Source organism: Haliotis cracherodii, unplaced genomic scaffold (assembly GCF_022045235.1).
Source record: "Haliotis cracherodii isolate W230 unplaced genomic scaffold, xgHalCrac1.p SCAF_3, whole genome shotgun sequence".
Taxonomy (NCBI): Eukaryota; Metazoa; Mollusca; class Gastropoda; order Lepetellida; family Haliotidae; genus Haliotis; species Haliotis cracherodii.
This window is the reverse complement of record NW_027266286.1, coordinates 31,734,819-31,756,973: the sequence shown is the minus strand read 5'-3', so window position 1 is coordinate 31,756,973 and position 22,155 is coordinate 31,734,819. Positions and strand designations below refer to the sequence as shown.

The following is a 22,155-nucleotide window of genomic DNA, read 5'->3' as shown; positions in this document are numbered from 1 at the left end:
TCTTTGCCATGATATACAGTAGGGCAGATATGAATATGTTTCAAATACCCTACCTGTGAAAAAAGAAACCTAAGAAATTTGGTCCCATATTAGTGATTAAACGTATGAAAAGAAATAGTAAAAAATGTCTGTTGTCACTCTGAGTTGACGTAACTCAAGGTAGGTAATGTTTAAGCAAATATATTTGAGACAAATTGGTCTAAATACATACTGTACGATTGTGGTAATCTTTAACCGGTTATGGTTAAAGCATGTTTATTGTTATTTAAACAAATTGTATCTGGTCTTTAGTTTCCAATATTGCTTGTTTAATTTATAATTCAATTTCTTTTAAAATGTGTATTTACAAGTAAACAAAAAGCCAGTTTAGCATTGTGAATTAACCTGACACAAATGGCATGCCCTAGTGATAAATAAAGTGAAGCCATTTTTCACCCAACCCTCTGGTGGACCCAGACAGACCTTATTTTGCAACATGGCTGTTATTGCTTTTCCCTGGCTTTGCATCTGATGGATCTGTTCTCCCACTGTGGCCAGCATTTCAAATGAACTCTTGTTGAGAGCTTGATGAACAGAATCTGTCAGCATTATCTGGCCCTGAAACAAGTTTTGGAACGTTCATTATTCCTTGTCAGTGTCGGGGAAATGATGTCTAATCCCAACAAGCCAGGCCGGTTACTCATAAATGTATATATTCAAAGTTCCAAGCCTGCAATTTAACTACATGCTAGAGTAGATAATCACTCTTGTTTTTCTGCATGCTAGAGTGGATAATCACTATCATTTTTCTCTGTACTTTTACAGCAAGGTAGAGCCTGCTAATAAAAAATTGAGTCACTTCTGAATGTCCAAATCAAAATTGTCATTGTACCAATGAATTTTCTACAAGACAGTCAGGCAAGTAGGAATACATTTCACCTATCCCGCCAGAAATGTTACAGGCCACACAGTATAGTGGGGAGGCAGCTATTTCGGACTCTGTTCCTTGTACATATATTGGGCAAGTTAATGACTGTTTTACAAAATAATTATAGTGTGACTCTTCCAGCTATACCACTATTGCCTGTAAATAATCCAGCCTCGGCAAGGCCACCAGCACCAATCAGCCATTGCAACCACTATGTCCATACAAACTAGCTCTTATGACAATGTTCATGTCAATCACTGGATTGTCTGGACCAGACTCAATAATTTACAAACCATCATGTAGGTTAAATATTGCAGGGGGCGCCGGTAAACAACAAACAAATCTCAACAAACAGTAATGGAATGTGTCGAAGTAATCTTTGTCTCTAGCACTGATGAATCTAGATATCAGCATATCCTTAAGATGACTTCAACAGACTGATCTGCATTAGATCATAATTACATGATCTTAAAGAAACAGTACAGAGCAGCTACAATGGGGCAGAATTGAGAGTTTGTTTTTTGTTGATTTGAACAGTATTTCAGTCCTTATCACCATGGCAACTCAATGTGGGAAGAAAGACCAAAGTGCCAAGCATATACCGCATATAATACTGCACATGTTTATCACTTGGTTCAACCCTACAGCACAATATGGTCCTGACAGACCTAGCACTGGTGTCATCTGGATTAAGAAAACTCATCCTGGCATGGTTAACGGATGCAACTCTGTAGGTCATTGGGCCCAATGGGAAATCTGCAGGAATTATAACCTGAACAATGAACAATTGGGAGCTCACCTCTTCTGCTTGATCTTTCCTCATGAGTTGTGTGAGGTTGCACAGCATCAGGGAGACAATAATGCACTGCTGAGCCTGGAACAGACAAAAGCAGTTGCTACAAATAACTCATCAAGGCAGCAAGAAACAGGTTGTGTTTCAAGATACTCAATCTTTTGTTTGAACAGAAACACTTGCAACAATAATATGTATAGCTAATGAATGAAAGCGTCACTAATTTAAGTGAAACTGGCAGCATCCTGGCATATTGTGTTTGAACTATGTTAAATTTATGGGACTGGGGTGCAACCAGATTCTGTTTGGTGCAACTTGGTTTTCATGGCAACATGCACCTGGAGCAAGTTAAATCAAGTTCCTTAAATCAAGGACAGCGTATGGAGGCAATGACCCTTTTTACATAGTGTTCACTGCTATCTGGCTTTAAACAAGTACAGTCAAACACCACTGAGTCATTCTATGATGTGTTGGAACTGACGGTTGGTCCCAACTCATTCCTTCTTTATTCATCATTTTTCGGTTGTGTTGAACTTTTTTAGGTATGACATATTCCATTTTCATTCAGTAAATACTTACAGGATCCAGCAAAGGCAAGACTCTTGATAGGAGTTTTCTCCCTTTCCTTACAGACATGATTTGAATAAATGTTTCAATGTTATCATCAGCTGACAGGAAGGCAAACAACTGATCTACTTTCTCCCTCCTTTCAAAGACCAGAGGCATCCTGGAAAAAAAGCACTAATTAATTTTAAGGGAACATCATATTGCAAAGTGAGTTACTTGGATGTCAGAAGTCATTTTCCCCCGAGACAAGGGAGTTAAATCACTAAAGAAGTCCAGTTTCCATCCTTGCCGAACTAGGCTGAAATGATGGAGTTATATTTCTGCTAAACTAATGAGTCTATCTATAGTCCAATCGAAATCGTGTAACAAAATCTACATCTGGTTTGTAAACTGCCATGCAGGTGTTGGCGGAATGCAGGTGTTGGCGGAATGCAGGCTTTGCAAAGCATGTGTACTGTCAGCTTAGTGTCAACAGATATTTTCCAAATCTTTTCATGTTTTTAATCAAGATTACAATACAGATCTTGATGATTGATCAGGTCATTTTCATTGCGATATGGCTGAAATATTGCCGATGTGACTATAAACATTAACTCACTCACTCATTTTCATTGAGTGCCACCATTTTGTTTAAAGCAAATGCAACTGACATGTGATGTGAAATCCAGACTTCTAAAATGTACAGTCAAATTATTCATATTTATCTCAACTTAGGATCTATTCAGTCCTATAGACCGAGGTCATTACACATGTAAATCTGAAGAGCTTATTAAAAGTCACAGAAATGTCCGTAAGTCAGCTTCTCACACCAACAGTCTGTGCCTACATCACACCAACAGTCTATGCCTACATCACACCAACAGTCTATGCCTACATCACACCAAGTCTACTCCTACATCACACCAGTCTTTCCCCCTTCGTACCTGCTTTCTTCAGGCAGCGCCAGCAGTTTTTTCTCCAGGTCGTCAATATCAAGCAGGAGGAGAAATCCCTAGCCAAAGGAAACAAATATTTCTTATTTCAAGAAAAACATATGAACAATGTTTAAAAAGTCTCCTAATAATGTTCAACTGACTTTTGACACACAAATAAACTTATTGATTTTTGTAAAAATCAACAAACCAAAACATAATCTTTCACACTGATTACCTTCTCAATGTCCATGAGCAATTGGCGCACTCGTCGCAGTTCCTTGCTGACGTTTTGAGGGTTATCCTCCTTCGACTGAGCTACATTCTTGGACAGATCAATGATTGTTCGAGGGTTGTGAACACTGGCAGTTGTTAAACGGCCTAATGAACCTTCGAACTGAGCTGGAAAACATAACACATAACAGTTACATAACCATGTGTGGCATATCAACAGTTTGGGAGTTAGAGCACATCATCTTACATTTAAGTTCATATTTATTCTTATCTTTCTCACCTGGTGTGTAAGCTTTTGTTTCCACTTTCGCAAGGTTTGGTATGACAAGCTTTGGATCATCATCACTGAACTCTCCATTCTCACGTAGCTTCTGTCTCTCCTTAGCTTTCTTCTTTAGTGTATGATACTAAAGAGAGAAATGTGATTAATGTTTCGCTTATAGCAGGTCTCCAGATTCTGTTGGCTCTGGAAGTCATCAAGGGTAGGTTTGGGGAAAACGAGCTCCATAACAGCGCTTACAGCTTTCATCAATACAACAATACAAATTTGTGTTTAACTATCTGTCAGCTTCTTCTAACATGTAACTTCGGTGTAATCAGAACAAGAACTATTTGGCTAGTGGTATTCTGGAAGGTTACAAAAGCTAGAGCCATCTAGCCAGATTTATTCTGCAAGGTTACAGCTGCTATAACTATCTAGCCGGTGGTATTATGCACTGTGAGAGCTGCTAGATGTATCTAGCAAATAGTAAACTGACATTGCTTAGCTGACAGATGACACTTGGTCTACCAATCCGACAATGAACTGCTCAGAAACAACAAACATTTTTTATCGACTGGCAAGACGAGTCAAAACAGTCCCAAACGAATTTAATCATCCCACGATTTGCCCCCAAGTCACACCCATGACTCCATACGGTTCATCTTACAGTGTAGTAGTAGTCGTCGAGGTAGGGGTTATCAGTCTGCAGCTGCATCAGCTGTATCTTGATGATCCAGTCCTTTTCCTTCTGTGTCATCAGGCCGTCGTAGCTGTCTTCGTGGGACTCATCCATGTCCTGCTCCATGAAGTCCTCGTGATGTTGCCTGCTGCGATTGTCACTGAAGTAGCGATTGGGATTGTTGTTGTTCTGGCCATGGGGGTGCCCCGGATTCTTGTGGTAACTACAAATACAACAACATTTGCCATTGTTGAAGTAAAAGCTGCTCTAGTAATTTGATGTTTCTCCGGAATGCAACATCATGACCTAATGATGACCTTGACTTTTGATAGACATGTCAGAAATATTTTTGTAAAGATACATACATCCGTAAAGTTTCTGTCAAGGTAACCATGCCTCAGAAACTGACTATCATATGACCTTGACCTTTACCTTGTCTTGGCCAAAAGCAGAGACTCATGAGATTTTGTTTGTTTAACGCCGCACTCAGCAATATTCCAGCTATATGACGGGGGTCTGTGAATAATCAAGTCTGGACCAGACAATCCAGCAATTGACATCATGAGCATCGATCCCTGCAATTGAGATGACATGCATCAACCAAGTCAGCGAGCCTGACAATGCTAGAGAAGGTACATACCAAGTTTAATGATAAATGCATGAATATGATTTTAGAAAGCGTAACCACAAACTTTGTGGCGAGTTTTTTCTACCACGTGATCTAATTCTATGACCTCTTCATGACATGTACCGAAGTAATCCCCAAGAATCATTTGGAAGAAGTTAATGGCAGAATAATCTCTGAATGTCACATTTCAACAAAACCTTATAGCACTGGGTTGTTAGTAATCCCGGAAGCATTGTTTATTCCTGAAAGATGAGGGACACAATGTAGAACTCACTAATTGTTTGGATGATATGGTCCTCCCCTGCCTGGACGGGGGCCTCTCATACCATGAGGGTCTGACATTGGTGAATGATGGGGGAACCTGGAATATTCAACACAAATAATTCTTCAAAGTTCCTTCTTGAAACAATAGCAGGGTATGTTTTCATTCTGTTTAACAACCTGCACCGGATGCAACCAAGAGAATCAGGTAGCACCGCCAAAATATGGGCTGCACCATTCTATCATAAATTGAAACACTTTATTTTCAGTCATTTGAATAATAAATAAATTCAAAGACAATAAACTTGAGAATGTACTGGAGTATTTTATTTTGGTGAAATCTGTATATGGCTTTTCATATCTTGATACCCAGTAACCACCCTAACAGAAGATGCTTACCACTCTGGTGAAACCTAAGAGAACTGGCAAAGATCAGGGAAATCAGGTCGATTCTCAGACTTTGAACCCATGTCCATAGGTTTCTGACAAACCTATGGTATACCGCAGATGACTTAGGCACCTGTACCCCTCTTCACCTAGTGTGATATCAATTTGTCACAGCTATTCAAATGTAACCCTCAATATGCTACATGCAAGTTAATTGCTATTTGTTTCTTGTTTAACGTCACACTCAATATTTCAGCTAAATGATGACTTATGCAGCGATGTACATGCATGTGTGTGTGTGTGTGTGTGTGTTGTGTGTGTGTTGTGTGTGTGTTGTGTGTGTGTTGTGTGTGTGGCTGCTAGAACTACTCCGGACTGAGCCGGTTTTATGGTGCTAGCATACTGAGATACTATGCTGCAGTTTAACATGAATACCCCACTCAGACACAGCACATACTGACTCTGAACCGAGCAGACCTTGTTTAAGCCCCTTAATGCCAAGCAGCAGGCAGGGTAACAACAAGTACCAGCTTTTAATGTCTATTGGTATGAGGCGACTGGGGATCAAACCCCGGACCTTCCACTCTCCGGGCGGATGCTCTACTACTAGACCACCGAGGCAGTCCATGCACCTAGGACTCAGTCACACAAATATGTTATAGAACTTCAGCTAACTGAGCATGCAATGAACAAAATTGAGCATAAATGTCAAGGGGTTCTTGCAATGACCTAAACATTTGGAGGGTCCCTGAGCTAAAATACTGGGTTTTTTTACTTTCGACCAGTACTGGGAGGACTGCTGCAGGAACTTACCTCTGGCCTGGACTGCCCATTGGACAAAAGGGCATGGGAACACGGTGACCTCTTTGTATTATGATAGGGCTCGTGAACGATCGGTTGGCATTTCCTGAAAGACATATTATTCCACCTTGAAAATATTCCAATCAGTAACTATGGCAATTGGACATGTTAACATCATCACCCTGACAGTGAGGTAAAACTTAACTCTCTTCTGTTAAACAATGGCACCTTGGAGCAAACAATTTTGTTCACTAACATATGCCTTAACATATGATTGAGAAACAAGCTGGAAGCATAACTATCATTTCCATTTAGGAGCTATATTTTACAGCAATAGTCAATAATAGTTTAAGGCCAACAAAAATATTTTAAAAACTTGCGGCAGGGGAAACAGCCTTTTTCGTCATCTGTAATTACTTGGGGAAAAAAAAATAATTTGAGGTGGAGTGTATGGTAGTGCGCGAGTTAGGTATTGACAATAACACTGCTCCAGTTAGATCACGCCGTCAGTTTAATGTGGGAGGAAAGGCCAAAGTGATGCAGGTCATGTTTACCACTTTGGTGAAACCCACCAGCATGAGTATGGTGGAAACATAATCGAGGTGAACCGGGATTCGAACCCACTACTATGGGTTTCTGGCTTACTAAAGGGCGCAACTCTACAAAGCAAATTGTAGAGCCTTAGATGACTGGGCCAGCCGTGCCCTTGTGTTTGGTAATGAGATAGGAAGGGACGAAAATCTAACAATAATTTAGCATGAATATGGTCTAATGTATGGATGACCGCTGGATTACACTTAGAGTATTACATAATCTGGGCTTAATCTAAGTGTCCAGGTGCCATTCATTCTGTGCACACATGTTAACTACTGTGCTAAACTTTCAACTTGCTTAAAGAAAAATATTAAGTCTTTCAAAACATAATTAATTCCATTTGTTGATGTGCTAATGAACAGTTATAATTCAGATAAGTTGTAACTTGAACATCCAGGGTTTTGCACACTGTTGTAGGTATGTAAGTATATACATACGATGGAGACCATGAAGATGAAATATTAATATAGAGGATTGGATCTTTATGCCACAAGTCATCTCATGCATAAAAACTGGAATGTATCATCTTAAAACAGAGACACAGTTGGTATTTATTCTACAGAAAGGATGAATCATACTTCTCTTGGTCATAATAATACTGTTTCTGATTCAATGTTTACAGCGAGTAACAGCAATCCATTTCAGCAAGGATGTCAGCGTTAGAAATTGGCACTAAAGTACTCAAGGAAATGGAAAAAAACAGTTTTTTCTATCTCAGATTTTAAATAAATGCAGTTAATATACAAAATATATAAATATTCAAACAACTAAATTAGTACTAATTGGGCCTTGGCACAAATACAGCGTATCAAAGGTTTTTATGTCTTTTTACACGTAAAAGTGTGTAAAAATATTAACAAAACAGACTATTGTGAAACTGAGCATAATCAGGTGTTAGTAGATCAAAGTGAATGGCCATGACCTATGACACCTTGATGACAGGTGAAAACAGGTGCTTGAAACCCACGTGCATGTGATTTGTGAGTGGTTAGTGATTTGTGAGTGGCATTGTGGGATAGTGAATCATCGTCAAAATATCAGAACGTAAAAAGTAACATATTCCCTTCTCAAACAACAACTTACATGTCATTATTATTATGTACATAAATATAGCTGTTATTTTTATTGTTGTTTTGATAACTTTTTTTCCAAGGCTAATTTGCATAATGCCTATAGCCTGTTTCTGCCATGTCAGTTTGGACTTAGTTTTATTTTTGAATGTTAAGGTGCCTACAAATTACCTCCTGTAAAGTACATTTTGTATTGAGCACCGAGATGAAACTAGCAAATCCAGACAAGTACTTTTCCAGTTTTGTTATTTCGTATTCACATCTACGTAATGCTTTGTGTCGATTATTAAATCCGGCCAAACCGTTTTTTTTTCATTTCCATGAGTACTTTAGTCCTATAGTCCTTGCCAAACTGCCCAATATCATAAGGACTGGAAGAAAGTAGCCATATTTAAGATTATTGCTATACGTTATCATTATAAGGACTAGTGGACTAAAACTGTTAGTTTCTATCCCTGGAGCTAATATAGTTTTCTGTGACACTGAACACATGGTTTTCTACATTCTCCTAGCCCTTTAAAACTTTTACAAATGATATGCCTTACTGGGCAAGCATTAATTTGCGTGTATCAAGTACTGATGAAACCTACCCATGTAGATGGCAGCAGGGCTGTTGTAGGGTGACATGAACCTGGCTTGCACAGGGGACGGAGTTCTATGTATTGGGGTACCACAAAGTTGGGGAGGGGTAGGGGAGATGGACCGGGCAAGTGGGGACGATGACATGCCTGTAACAAGACACACACACTGACAACAACACATTCAACACGACCAAATTTCACATGACAAAATGTGACATACTACATGTCATTAAAATCAGATTTTACTTCTCTACCTCTAAACAATGAACTGAGGACAACACATTACAGGTCACGTCAGAACGACCTTTCGCAAACTTTGACCGACCAATGAAAATATGATTCAACATTTGAAAACTGAACAAAAGAAAATTTGGGAATGTCTGATAGACTGCAAAGATTCTATGGCAGTACATTCGACAGGCTTTGAAAAGTCTCTTCTGTTATGTTTATCTCACCAAACTGACCAATAAATGTACAGCCCGTAACTGCGTTTTGGAATACCCGTGTTTACCTTCGAGAGGCTGCGTGAACAGAAAACACATTCCAACTGTCACTTTCCTGATCTGGTAAGCGATACTTTGGTTGGACAAATGAAAGGTCGTTTTGACATGACCCATAATGGGATGGCTTCAGTTCTTTGTTTAGCAGTTGCGAGAACTAAGACCTGATTTCAATGAGACTGGACATGCCAATAATTAGGAGATAAACCTATTCTGTTTTAAGGTGGTTCATCACTGACAAAGCACAGCTTAATGTCATTTAAAACAGAAAATGTTGGCATGAGGTTCTAAAACTAGTAAAATCTAGATATTTTGTATATTTGTATATATATCATGCATTGCTCCTTAATGCATTTACTGAGTGTTCTCGGCAGAAAGAAGGGTGTGAGGTCTTGCTGAAGAAGAAGTTATTCCAACTGGTTGCGTGGCTAATCCCATCACACAGCTCCCACGTGGCCACGAAGTGATGACATCCCGCATCATAACATTACTGCAAGATCGTGACATCTGCAGACATTGAGGGGAGGCAGCTCTGCGACAGGTGGGCCACTTTAGACAAAGTAATCCAGGATAAGTATACAAACATAAAAACTATCTAGATTTTACTTGTTTTTTTTACCTTATCCTGCATTACTCCTTAATGCATCTTTATCGGTATGACATAGGGCATACCTTCAGATGCGGGATCTCAGTGAAATGAAACTCCAGTACTTCACAGCAGACGTTGAGTGCAGATCTGTAACTACTTCGAACAATCCTGTCTGCAGACAGTACGAGAGTATGAGGACGTCCTTCTTAAAAGCAGCAAGAGAAATAAGTGTGTGCCTAAGTCTTGGAACTGATTCACCAAGCCAAACTACTGGTTAGCAGAATCCCCATCCTGTTGGGCACGTGAAAACTGCATGAGTCAAGTAAGGCTGGCTGTGGACAGGAGCCTTTGACATCTTCCAAGGCTACAATTCTCAGGTAGTGGCTTGCGAAGACAGTGTCAGACCTCCCAAAGCATCCTTCTATGATGGTTGTCACAGAGCAATTACTTTTCAGAGCCATCTGATCACATGAGGATTGTTAGCTCTATTTGGATCAAGGTTGGCGATATCATAGGCCTGAAGGATGATGGCATGCAACAATAATGGTGCTGCGGCTTTAGTCATGGAGGTCTAAAAGGCGGGAATAAACATGCATTTCCGAGGACCATGCAGACAGAATCTTGGAGAAGACGGATGTGCAAAGGGCACAACAGAAGTTCCTTGTCGTCTTTGGTTCCCACAATCGATGATGTCAAAGGTGTGATGGAGAAGGACTGGTTGAGTTGATTCTTGGCAATGAAATGCCAGCACAGCCCAAGGTGAACAGCTCTGTGTGTAGCATGCTCAAAGTGTTTGCGGGTAATGTCGAGAGTGTTAAGCTCTCTAACCCTTGCCGCCTTGGCCAGTGCCAATAAGATGATCATCTCGTTGTTGAAGTTATAAAATTATGTTGTGTGAAGAGGCTCAAACAGGGAAGCATGCAAACACAGAAGTACGACATTCTAATCCCATGCTGGAGGGCAAGACTTGGCCTTCTGATCTTCAAGACGCAATGAGTGTCATAGCGCTTGTAGTTCCGGGATGTTGGTCATTATCTTATATTTCGGAACTGCCAACACCAAATTGAGAGTCACCAAAATAGGCAGTAATGGTGCTGCCTTTCAGGTGTTGCTTGGTCCGCAGATAAAAGAGGTATTCAGCCAAGAATTTAGGTGACGCAGTAGTGGGGTCCTGATCCTTTCTTTCACAAAAGGTTCCATAGGAGTTAGTGAGTGAGTATGGTGTCATCACAACGTGTTCCCACGATTGTGTGTGTATGTAATATCCTAAATCCCAGAACACAGGTTATTTCTAAATGGCTTATTGGAACAACTATATGCCTGATACACACTGACAAAAAGCCACAATCAAGTGATAAATCTTAAGAGCATATGTAATATATGAAGACACAAACCATACAGGTAGTATATAATTTATATAAAATTATAGTGTTATAAAACGCAAAGTATTGTAATAGATACAGATGAGAGCTCAAAACAGGTGACTGTTCTCTCTGAGGGGCAGTAGTCATGTGTTGATAAATGATGCCATCACTACCGTGGTCACGTGGGAGCTGTGTGATGAGATTAGCCACACAACCAGTTGGAAAACCTTCAGCAAGGCCTCACACAGCTCTTCCTTCTGCCCAAAACAGCGAATGATTAAGGAGTAATGCAGGGTAAGTTAAAAAATGTAACATTTAGCAGTGTTTCATCAACGATGAACTATCCTAAAATTTAGTTTACCTTCATTGTACCATGTCTTCAAATTAAGTAAAAATTACCAATCAAAACCAATTAGATCACCCTTCAATGTTATGGTCGACTACTCCTTAGTACTACAAATCTGATATTAACCAAGTCTTGAAGACCCTCAGATCTTTTATTTCGATTCCACAACTCTCAGTCACAATTGACAAAAACTACATGAAAAGAAATTTCTCATCAGATTGGTTGGTTGGTTTGTTGTTTTACGCCGCACTCAGCAATATTCCAGCTATATGATGGCGGTCTGTAAATAATGGAGCCTGGACCAGACAACCCAGAGATTAATATCATGAGCATCGATCCACTCAATTGGGATCGATGACATGAATCAACCAAATCAGCGAGCCTAACCACCCAATCCCATTAGTAGCCTAAAAGGCTTCTAAATTCTCAGTTTGAACAAATCAAAGATTTCAAGACAGCATATTACTGTCTAACATGTCCAAGGCAGAAGTTTGACAATGAAGCCCAAATTTATTAGAATTAGAAATTGGCTAAAGAAACCTACACATCCTTCACATGTCCACACAGGGCCAACAAATCTGAGCGAAAGCCTGAGAGTTTTGAGACCTTCAAAATACTATATGTTATATTTGTCATGAACATGAACGAAATATTCCACCAACATGTCCACTTTGTCAGACTGTTTCCACAACCAATGCATATATTAATCTACAACTGCACACTATACAAGATATACTACACACATGCAACTCCCACTACTTGATCATTCACTGGCTACCCAGGTAAAGATTAACATTGGGATAAGTTTTAAATTGCAACATGTATACTTCTAACTATGTATTTAATATGAATCACAACATTAAAATCAAAAACAATGACAGAAATGCACTTTCCTAAAATCACCTGATAAGAAATTATCAAGTAAATATTCATTCATACCAGCAAAAACCTTACCAAAAATAACCCCCAATGGCTTTCACAACAGTCACTTCACAAACAGTGAAGAAACGTAAACAGCTCAACCTACCCATAAAGCCCTGGCCTGGTGAGTGCCCTCCAAGGGGCGGGGTCATTGATCGTTGGTGGAGGGGTGACACACGTCCGTCATGAGAACGGGAGACCGGCACCGGGCTGAAACCCGGCGGTGGCTGAAACAAGTTACCTCCCATGTTCAGGTGAAATAGATAGGAGTTGCCAATGGTGCTGCAGAGATCTGAGCCTTTATTAATAACAATAATTGCAAGTCAAATCAGGGCATATAAATATATGCTTACAAAACAAGACACAAAGAACCCTGGGCCTAATTAAAAATCATAAGGACTTGTCAAATGCTGTTGAACACCTTAATCAAACATAATTTTAAACCAGTAAACTAATTTGTCTAGGGCTATGGAATTATAAGATCAAGTTATTTCTAAGTGGTGTGCATGACTTGTTCCAAACATACCCACCAGTCCTACACTATGGGTACAAGAATACATCGTTATTGACACTAATATCATGATACTTTAGTGGAGATACAATGCAATGATAATAGGATATGTTGAAAAGTGCCTTCAGTGACAACACACCACATACACTAGTATCGGCAATACACCAAACTGAGGTCCAGATAAGCTGTGTATTTGCGTAAAATATGCAAAATATATCACCATTGCGTAATGAATTTGAGTTGATTGTCTACAAATATGTATGCAATACCTTATTTCCAGAAAATCAGCATAACAACCCAGTGATCCTTTTCAGCTTGCGAACATGATCTTTATTTACTAATCAAAAATGAAGGCATCATACATGAACTGTACCACAGTGAATAATGTCTTGCTTTTTGTTAATTAGCCGTATATATCGCTGTTATGAGTTGATATGAAATGTTACACACTTGGGGCAGCACCTGAACTGATAACATTTTTAACAGGATAATTTCTAAACGAGTCACAAACACATCAGTATTTATAATTGGCATATACAGATTATACATCTCAAGCTTTCATATCAGGAAGTCATTTTATCTGTATGTGACATTGCTATGACGTGAATTACATCACACCTCCTCTACCGACCTTACCTGTGATAAGTTTGGCATCATGGGACCAAGTGGTCTACAGATGGGTTGGATGGGTACTGGCATGGAGAAAGGGGACTTGTGATCTGGAAAGGTGGAGACACTGCCAGGGGTGGCAATTGTTCTCTTCACAGGATGTCGGTTCGGTGGGGACTCTCCTCTCATCTGGCGCTCCAACTCCTCTGCCGTCATCACCGTGGGAGTCTTCTTCTTCAGCAACTGGTTCTCGATCTCTGCCAGTGTTTGGGCACTTGAAGGAACTATGGGAGACTGGGGAGCAGGCAGGATGCCTGACACCCGAGGCTTGGCTTGGATAACTGATGGTTTCTGTAAGTCACATTCAACACACTTAGGATTGATTTGGTTGGTTGGTTGGTTGGTTAATGCCGCACTCAGCAATATACCAGCTATATGACGGTGGTCTGTAAATAATCGAGTCTGGACCAGAAAATCCAGAGATTAATATCATGAGCATTGATCCACGCAATTGGGATCGATGACATGCATCAACCAAGTCAGCAAGCCTGACCACCCGATCATGTTAGTCGCCTTTTTCGACAAGCATGTCATCTTTTACGGCAAGCATGGGTTGCTGTAGACCTATTCTACCCCAGAAACTTCACGGGTCTCTTAGGATTGAATATACTAGTATATCTGTTCTATATTTCATATGTTGTGAAGTGTGATGAGGAATATATCTCCATACATATCCATGTTTAACATGACTTAATGACTCAGTGTGCTATTCACAACACTATTACCAAGATGACAGGAAAATCATGGCAACTTGTTAATCAAATCAACATTGTCAAGCTACAAAACAAAACAAACAAGTCCTTCCACAAAGCAATGTTGACCTAAAATCCACCTATATCATCAACCCCTACAACAGTTGTATCAAGATGGTTTGGGACATTGTGCCCAAGTAACTGATGACAAATGGTCTTTCCTGGAATGTCATACATCTGTGGCATCCACTGAGGGCAAATATGCACCATCTAAGACCAGAAGAGTAGCCAACTGTTGGCTCCCTGTAGAACCTATCAGGACCAACCAAATTTAACCAGTGGTTAATAGAATAAGCAGCAGGGCACAAAGACACACAATCAACCAGAACATGCTTTGTAAACCTCTGCCAAATCTGACAATAAAGAGCTGATGGGGACCTGTTCTACCTGCCATTGGGTGACCAGAACGAGCTACAGAACAACTTACACTGGAAGTCTGGGTAGGACTTCCTGTCCCTGCCCCCTTGGCAAAGTCAAACAGAGCCTGCAGGTTGTTGTTCACAGGTTTTGAGAACGGTGAGTCACGGGCCGGTGAACCCCATATGTTCTTGCTGGTGGGGGATACCTGGAAGTGGTCACATGTACACATGAACAGAAACATGTAACTACAAACAGACAGAACAGGGTCTACTAGGTGCTACGATGAACGTAACTCCCATACTTTTATAAAGACTTTTGATGGCTTCGTGCAAGTGGGCCCAAAACAGTGTTCAACCGTGTTTTAACATGATGATGCTACCTAAAGATGAACAATCAAACTTCATTTCTCAGTTAGTATTTTAGTGTTATTAGTGTTTCAGAAACGAACATATTAAACCTTCAGTGTGCATCAATGAAAATGTAAACAATCCTACCATAACAGCAGGCACTACATTCCTACTAGAACATGTGGAGCACAGTTTTGAGAATACAAATTTTAACAGGAGTGGAGCTATGCTCAGGAAACAAATCATCATAATGATCAGATCAACTGATGGCTGAAAGATATCACCAATCTTCTATGCTGCAGAGAGTAACTATCTAAATATCCTGATAATTTAACCAAACTGATCCCTTTGACAACACTGAAGACTGCAGATATTGTGTTCAGTCCTTACCAAGTGTTCTGTGTCTAGGAAAGCTGGTGGGGAAGATGGTCCAAACAGCTTGTCAAGATTAGTTTCTTTCTGCAATCAAGAAACACCATAAAATTCCTATAAAAAAAATAGCCATAGCTTTCGAGCTTTCTTTTCATTCTAAGTTTGCTTGCTACAGTAATGTTATTTACTGGATCTGTGATAGACCCACACTTGCTCAACCATGTGCCTACTCATACGTCATGAAACAGCCACGCTATCTTCCCAAGGCAAGTGTGTCCACTAGCCTGTAACAAAACCTAGTTTCACCCTTGCCTACTTTTCTGTGCTAAAAAATTAAGTCTGGACCAGACAATCTAGTGACTGACATCATGAGCACTGATCAACACAATTGGGATATGATGACATGCATCAATGAAGTCAGCAAGCCTGACCACCTGATCCTGTAAGTCGCCTCTTACGATAAGCATAGAGGCCTTTTACGGCAAGCCTGGGTTGCTGAAGACCTATTATAACCCGTATCTTCATGGGTTAGTTTTCAATCTACTCACCCCAAGTACTTTTATATATTTGAGAGCAGACTGCATTGTTTCTTAACTTACACGACTGAACACTAATTACAGCAACCAATTCTGTGCTGTTTTAGAATGACCCCTGCTGAGCGTGCCATGTTACTGCGATATGCAGTGTTACTTGACACTGTGATACCATGAGCCTCTGTTATCGTAAGAGTGAAATGAAGCAGTAATAAGTATCTTTACTGTGGTAATCTGTCATTCTGTTTGTCTGCCAAGGATGCAATCACAAATCTTTTTGTTATCTGATTGAACAGGTTGTCTGCTATGGCCTTCAACTTTGTGAAGCCATTACGAAATAAGAACAGCTATCTGATACAATATCATCACAATGGACACAACTTGTTTTCTACACAGGGCGGTGCCACAATCTATCCAAGAAAGGAAGACTGGAAAAAGCAAGGGTGGAAACTAGGCATTGACATACATAGTGGACACTCTTGACGTGGGAAGATGCAGTCACACATTATACAATTAGCTATGTTTTCAGATACAGATCAATGTCAATGTTTTCATAAGTACTAAAAAAATTCATTTCTGTATTAACTAGTTAGTTGAAACAGAACAGAACATATGAACAAGAAAGTTATAACACAACATTATTGACACTTGACAAAGTGTGTGGCATCAGAGTGGGGTCAGATACTATCTAGCAAGAACTTGTTTACATGTGAGATTCAAGTCTTGTAATTGTACATCACTCCCCAGTACTCAAAGTATGGAAACGACACACTGCAGCACTGTGACAATTGTAGTTGATAGTGATATTTCAACAGGTGCTTGTGTGTGAGTCACAGTGACAAGTGAATGACAAATGATTGTGATAACCTACATGAGATGAGAATGGTATGGCAGCACTTCCAGACACATTGACAATGGCTGGGTCAACGAGGTGGCGCTCCTCCTCTTCATCCAACACCAGGTGGTTGATGCTCTGTTCCATGATCTCCTGGGGACAAGAAAGTGAAGAATATTACACAGGAACATTATCATAATGAGGTGCTTGAACCAGCCCTTCACCACCATTTCCAGAAGGCCCCAAAAATCATTACATATCACCATGTCTATTACAAACTAAACACAGATTAAAGTACCTTGAGGAACATACATGCAATTGTAGGGAACATACTTCTTATAAATGCAGAGCAACTGAAAAAGTCCCATGACACTAGCTACCTAATGACCTTGACTCTCAATTTCAGCCAATTACATGTTTGCTCATTGCTAGTTGGAAAAATGGTTCCTAGCTCGTACCAACATGTCATACCAGTACAGGGACTTTGGTGATACACACAAAGAAACAAGCACCACCTTTCCAGTGACCTTGACCTTCATGAATGTCACAACTAACTCCTTCAATGCTTCACCATAAGGATGACATTATGACAAGGAGTATAATGGATAACAACTTCACTTATCATACATACATGCACAATGCTACTTCTTGCCCCTTCATCAGGTCAAGCGTAGATATACTGTGCTATAGAAGTTGTTTTCTTTAGTACACCTCGTCATGATTACATCCAACTTCAAAATGCCAATAAAGACTCTAAAGGATCACATGAACCAATTTTTTTTTCCAACTGCCGGAAACAAGTTCACTTTGTAGAAGAGAGTGCTGAATCTGAGTGGGGTCAGATACTATCTAGCAAGAACTTGTTTACATGTGAGATTCAAGTCTTGTAATTGTACATCACTCCCCAGTACTCAAGGATGATAAGGTGCAACTCGAAACATTTTGTACCTCTTGAAGTCTGTAGCTCTTTTCAGCTGTGTCAAAGCCTGAATCCCTGGTCCGATTGCCATTTTGCTTTGAGTCATTAAATGAGTGTGCCTCCAATTCTTCTGCAAATCTTTCATGCTGCTTTTCCCAATCAAACTCAGCTGAAAGAGAATTGTAACTGTACAACTACTTGGATACTTCATGGAACCCTCAGGAACAGGCCAAACTTGAAACAATTCAGATTAAATAGCTACATGCATGCATTCACATATTTCAGCAGGGAAACATATCAAATAGTGCATGGTGTACCCAATGTTTTGGGTATCTCTCAGCATATTCAGACAAGTAGACATGGCTTACTTCAAATAGCTGGCATGTTACTATGTGATCATCAATCAGCTTCATACCTTTTCAAGGCAGATCCTAATGTTACACCTTTCCAAGGCAGATTCTAATGTTACACCTGCTCAAGGCAGATTCTAAACTTACACCTGCTCAAGGCAGATTCTAATGTTACACCTGTTCAAGGCAGATTCTAATGTTACACCTGTTCAAGGCAGAATCAAATGTAATCCCATTTCAAGGCCAGACAGTCAAATCCAAGTCATTTTCAAGCCTGGACAAACCTTGTTCAATACAACAAAACAATTCAACAACATTTACAGTGGTCTGGCTGACATAAAGGTGTACAGTAAACTCCGGTTTTAACGAACATGCTTATAACAAAATGAGGGATATAGCAAACTGTGTTTTGGGTCCCGGCTATTTGCTGGATAGTTTATCATATACAATTGATGGATATGACATACACGCTCATAACAAAATGAGGGATATAGCAAACTGTGTTTTGGATCCCGGCTATTTGCTGGATAGCTTAACATATACAATTGATGGATATGACATACACGCTCATAACAAAATAAGGGATATAACAAACTGTGTTTTGGGTCCCGGCTATTTGCTGGATAGTTTATCATATACAATTGATGGATATGACATACACGCTCATAACAAAGTGAGGGATATAACAAACTGTGTTTTGGGTCCCGGCTATTTGCTGGATAGCTTATCATATACAATTGATGGATATGACACACACGCTCACAACAAAATGAGGGATATAACAAACTGTGTTTTGGGTCCCAGCTATTTGCTGTATAGTTTATCATATACAATTGAAGGATATAAGGGACATGCTTATAACAAAATAACAGATTTAGCGAACTCACTTTGTGGTCCTGTTTGTACTGTCAATGACAATGTGTATGTTTATGCTCAAGTGTCACCAATCAGCCCATCAAAACATCCACAGCCAAACGTGGCTGTTTAAAGCAGCAATACACAACTGAAGGCAAGCGATTAACCTGAGTAAGCACTGACGCCTTGTCCTCAATGATAATAAAACAGTGTTTAGGCTAAAGCCTTTGAATTGGATATATGGGTCATTATCTAAAAGAGTAACATTTTGGACTATGAAAAATCAACACATCAGAATTCATTCTTGAAATGTTTTTGTTGAGCAGAAACAACATAACAATTACTGAATATAAGTGTTAAGTATGCAGGCTTAATATGTCTTATTTTCCTTTTTGCAGAAAACTATTTTTGGCATCTCTGTACCAAATGTCTGTGCTGTTACCGTGCATAAAATTCAGTTTTTGTCACCGAACATAAATCTAAAATGAATTAAATGTATGATATGGATGTTGCATTTTGGCATAGTTCAAATACCAACAGCTATAAAATTTCATTTATTGGCTTTACTAAATTATTAGACTAAATATATGCATACAATGGAAATAGTTGCAAAAAGATGTACGATAAACTTGTCTACTGCTTACACTGAAATGGAACTACCATTATTCTATAAGGTAATAATAGTTATTACACTCATTTTATGAATTATATATATATTTTTTAGTGGTGTAACGATACATCGAACTATCGATTGATTGCGATTGCTTGTTTCACGATAGTACACTATCGATTGCAACTTGAAACAATCGATACTATTGGCGATAGTTTGTCTAACTATCGATAGTTTCGATTGTTAATTTGTTTGGTACATTTACTTTCTTATAAAACAAATTAAAGAGTTTGACAGTTTGTATAGTCAAATACTAGTCATTCAATCACATTCATTCACATTGGTGCTAAAACACTGAAGTAACCTAAGACTTAACCAGTTACATGAAGTGAAAAAAAAAAATTCATGTTTTTGAAATGTCAATTTGAACTTGTTTTCTTTTCATTTCTGTTTTCTTCACAAATAGTATCCGAAAGTTATAGTTATTTTGATGGTGTCAGTCAAAATGCTGAAATATATGCTGCTAAAGCCTGCTATAATTGCAAGTGAAAACTACTGCAATAGTATCGCAATAGTAGGGCCACTATCGCAATAGTTCTTTTAACTATCGCAATAGTATCGCAATAGTCAAAAATGCCTCAATAGTCACCCTTAATATTTTTGTCAGCAGAGTTGAACCAATTATAACTTTTGAGATGGCAGAAACCTGGTGACAGGAAATACATTCATGGTAACAGGACAGACAACATGGTAACAGGAAAGACAAAATATTTTGTAATTGCCAAAACTATAATAACCATTTCTGTGTTCTGTGTTTCAGAAGCAAAGGTAGTCAAAAAAAAAAGGGAACTCAATGAATGTGCATATCACACTGTTCTATGTATTTTGTATGAGACATTAATTAGATAAAAATGTAAGGTTTGGTAACACCACAGACAAGCAAAAATTCATAAACAAATCTTATGTGGAATTGCTCATCTCAAAAACAGAACTTGATCAGAAACTCTACCAACAACCTTTGGCACTTTTTGAGGTTATTGTTGCTTATTCCAAGCAAAAAGCTGTTAGGAAATGAGAATAGTCAACTTTCAAAACTTCAACAGTAACAGCACAGACAAAGTCTGATAACATATTTGCACTTTTACCAAATGATAGCATTATATAACATTCAGTAAATCTTTCTTGACCTCATTCATGTGCACATATAAACACAGGTTATTGTTTGCCATGAATTGTTTCCAACATATCTTCCCACAAAGAAGACTCAACACAATAGTTAGAAGACAGTGATATTTTGGAAGGCTCTGGTACAAAGCTAACTATGTCCTCAAATTGGTACCAGCATTTGTCTTTAAGTTTGCGTGGCCAGAAGAAACAATTTGCATTCCCGTGCTTTCCCACTTTATGCATACATTCCACAAAAACTTCACCTAGCTCTATATCTTCAACATAACCAGGATATGATATGTTATACATAACGACAACGCATTTCCCCAGGCATTCATTTGTATCAACTGGCTGGTGTATTTCCTTTTGTCTTTCCATCTTATCATCGTCTGTACTTTGTACCATTTCCTTACTTGTCTTTTGGTGAATCTCATCATTCATACTCTCCATTCTGTCAGCACACACCTCCACTTCTCTCATTCCCTGACTCATACACTCCATTCTGTCAGCACACACCTCCACTTCTCTCATTCCCTGACTCATACATTCCATTCTGTCAGCACACACCTCCACTTCTCTCTTTCCCCCACTCCGACTCTCCATTCTGTCAGCACACACCTCCACTTCTCTCTTTCCCCCACTCATACACTCTATTCTGTCAGCACACACCTCCACTTCTCTCTTTCTCCCACTCATACACTCCATTCTGTCAGCACACACCTCCACTTCTCTCTTTTCCCTACTCATACACTCCATTCTGTCAGCACACACCTGTCAGCACACACCTCCACTTCTCTCTTTTCCCTACTCATACACTCCATTCTGTCAGCACACACCTCCACTTCTCTCTTTCCCTCACGCATAGACACGGTGTTTGAAGTTATTATGTAAAATTACTTTCATTTAAAGTTGCTAAGTATGTTACATTTCTTTATTATGTACAACAGTAGGGCGAGCAGAATGAATAATTGTTATTATTTGTGTCAACTTGATAAAAAAATCCTAAAATGTCTTTGCTGTCACTGAAAAGTGTCTGTGCTGTCACTATTAAAAGCCTGTGCTGTTACCAAAGACCTACTGTGCAGTGTAATCAGTGTTTATTGACCAAAATGTTAATCACCAGGACTTTGGGAAGTATTCGTTCCCAGAGACTTTAGATAATTTCTGCATATTTCTGCACATTTAAGGTATTTTATTGGCTAACATGAGGTTATAGCAGTAATTTGATCAGAATATTGCATACATCTAATAAATATCTTCATCGTCAAGTAATCTGAAAACAGAATTATGAGTTGTTTTCACGAAAATTCATTTGGACAGGAAATGTTACATTTTTAGAGAATGACCCATATACTGTTTGTAAAATGTAACGATTTACGGATTAGAGTGAGGAAATTCAGTTAGTTAGCAGACACTCTTCGCAAGGGGCAAGCTTTGGACAGTTATAATTCCTAGCTTACAGCAAATGAATCATATTATG

The 22,155-nt window shown here is 39.2% G+C and overlaps 1 protein-coding gene across 2 annotated transcripts in view; it reads right to left on the bottom strand.

The window, feature by feature from the left end:
• The window catches only part of LOC139473820 (protein PAT1 homolog 1-like), a 31,444-nt gene that overhangs the window by 5,633 nt on the left and 3,656 nt on the right, over positions 1-22,155 (bottom strand). Inside the window, exons 3-18 of one of the 2 annotated variants that reach the window (XM_071256580.1) lie at positions 17,723-17,862; positions 16,811-16,927; positions 15,425-15,493; positions 14,755-14,892; positions 13,543-13,866; positions 12,502-12,622; positions 8,685-8,822; positions 6,443-6,536; positions 5,256-5,342; positions 4,342-4,576; positions 3,693-3,819; positions 3,417-3,580; positions 3,191-3,258; positions 2,280-2,427; positions 1,707-1,781; positions 463-597 (exon numbers count right to left, since the gene is read on the bottom strand). In XM_071256580.1, the coding sequence (XP_071112681.1) occupies positions 463-597; positions 1,707-1,781; positions 2,280-2,427; positions 3,191-3,258; positions 3,417-3,580; positions 3,693-3,819; positions 4,342-4,576; positions 5,256-5,342; positions 6,443-6,536; positions 8,685-8,822; positions 12,502-12,622; positions 13,543-13,866; positions 14,755-14,892; positions 15,425-15,493; positions 16,811-16,927; positions 17,723-17,862 (2,180 nt within the window). The remainder of the gene's footprint in view (positions 1-462; positions 598-1,706; positions 1,782-2,279; positions 2,428-3,190; positions 3,259-3,416; positions 3,581-3,692; positions 3,820-4,341; positions 4,577-5,255; positions 5,343-6,442; positions 6,537-8,684; positions 8,823-12,501; positions 12,623-13,542; positions 13,867-14,754; positions 14,893-15,424; positions 15,494-16,810; positions 16,928-17,722; positions 17,863-22,155) is intronic. The other variant, XM_071256581.1, reaches the window with a different exon arrangement.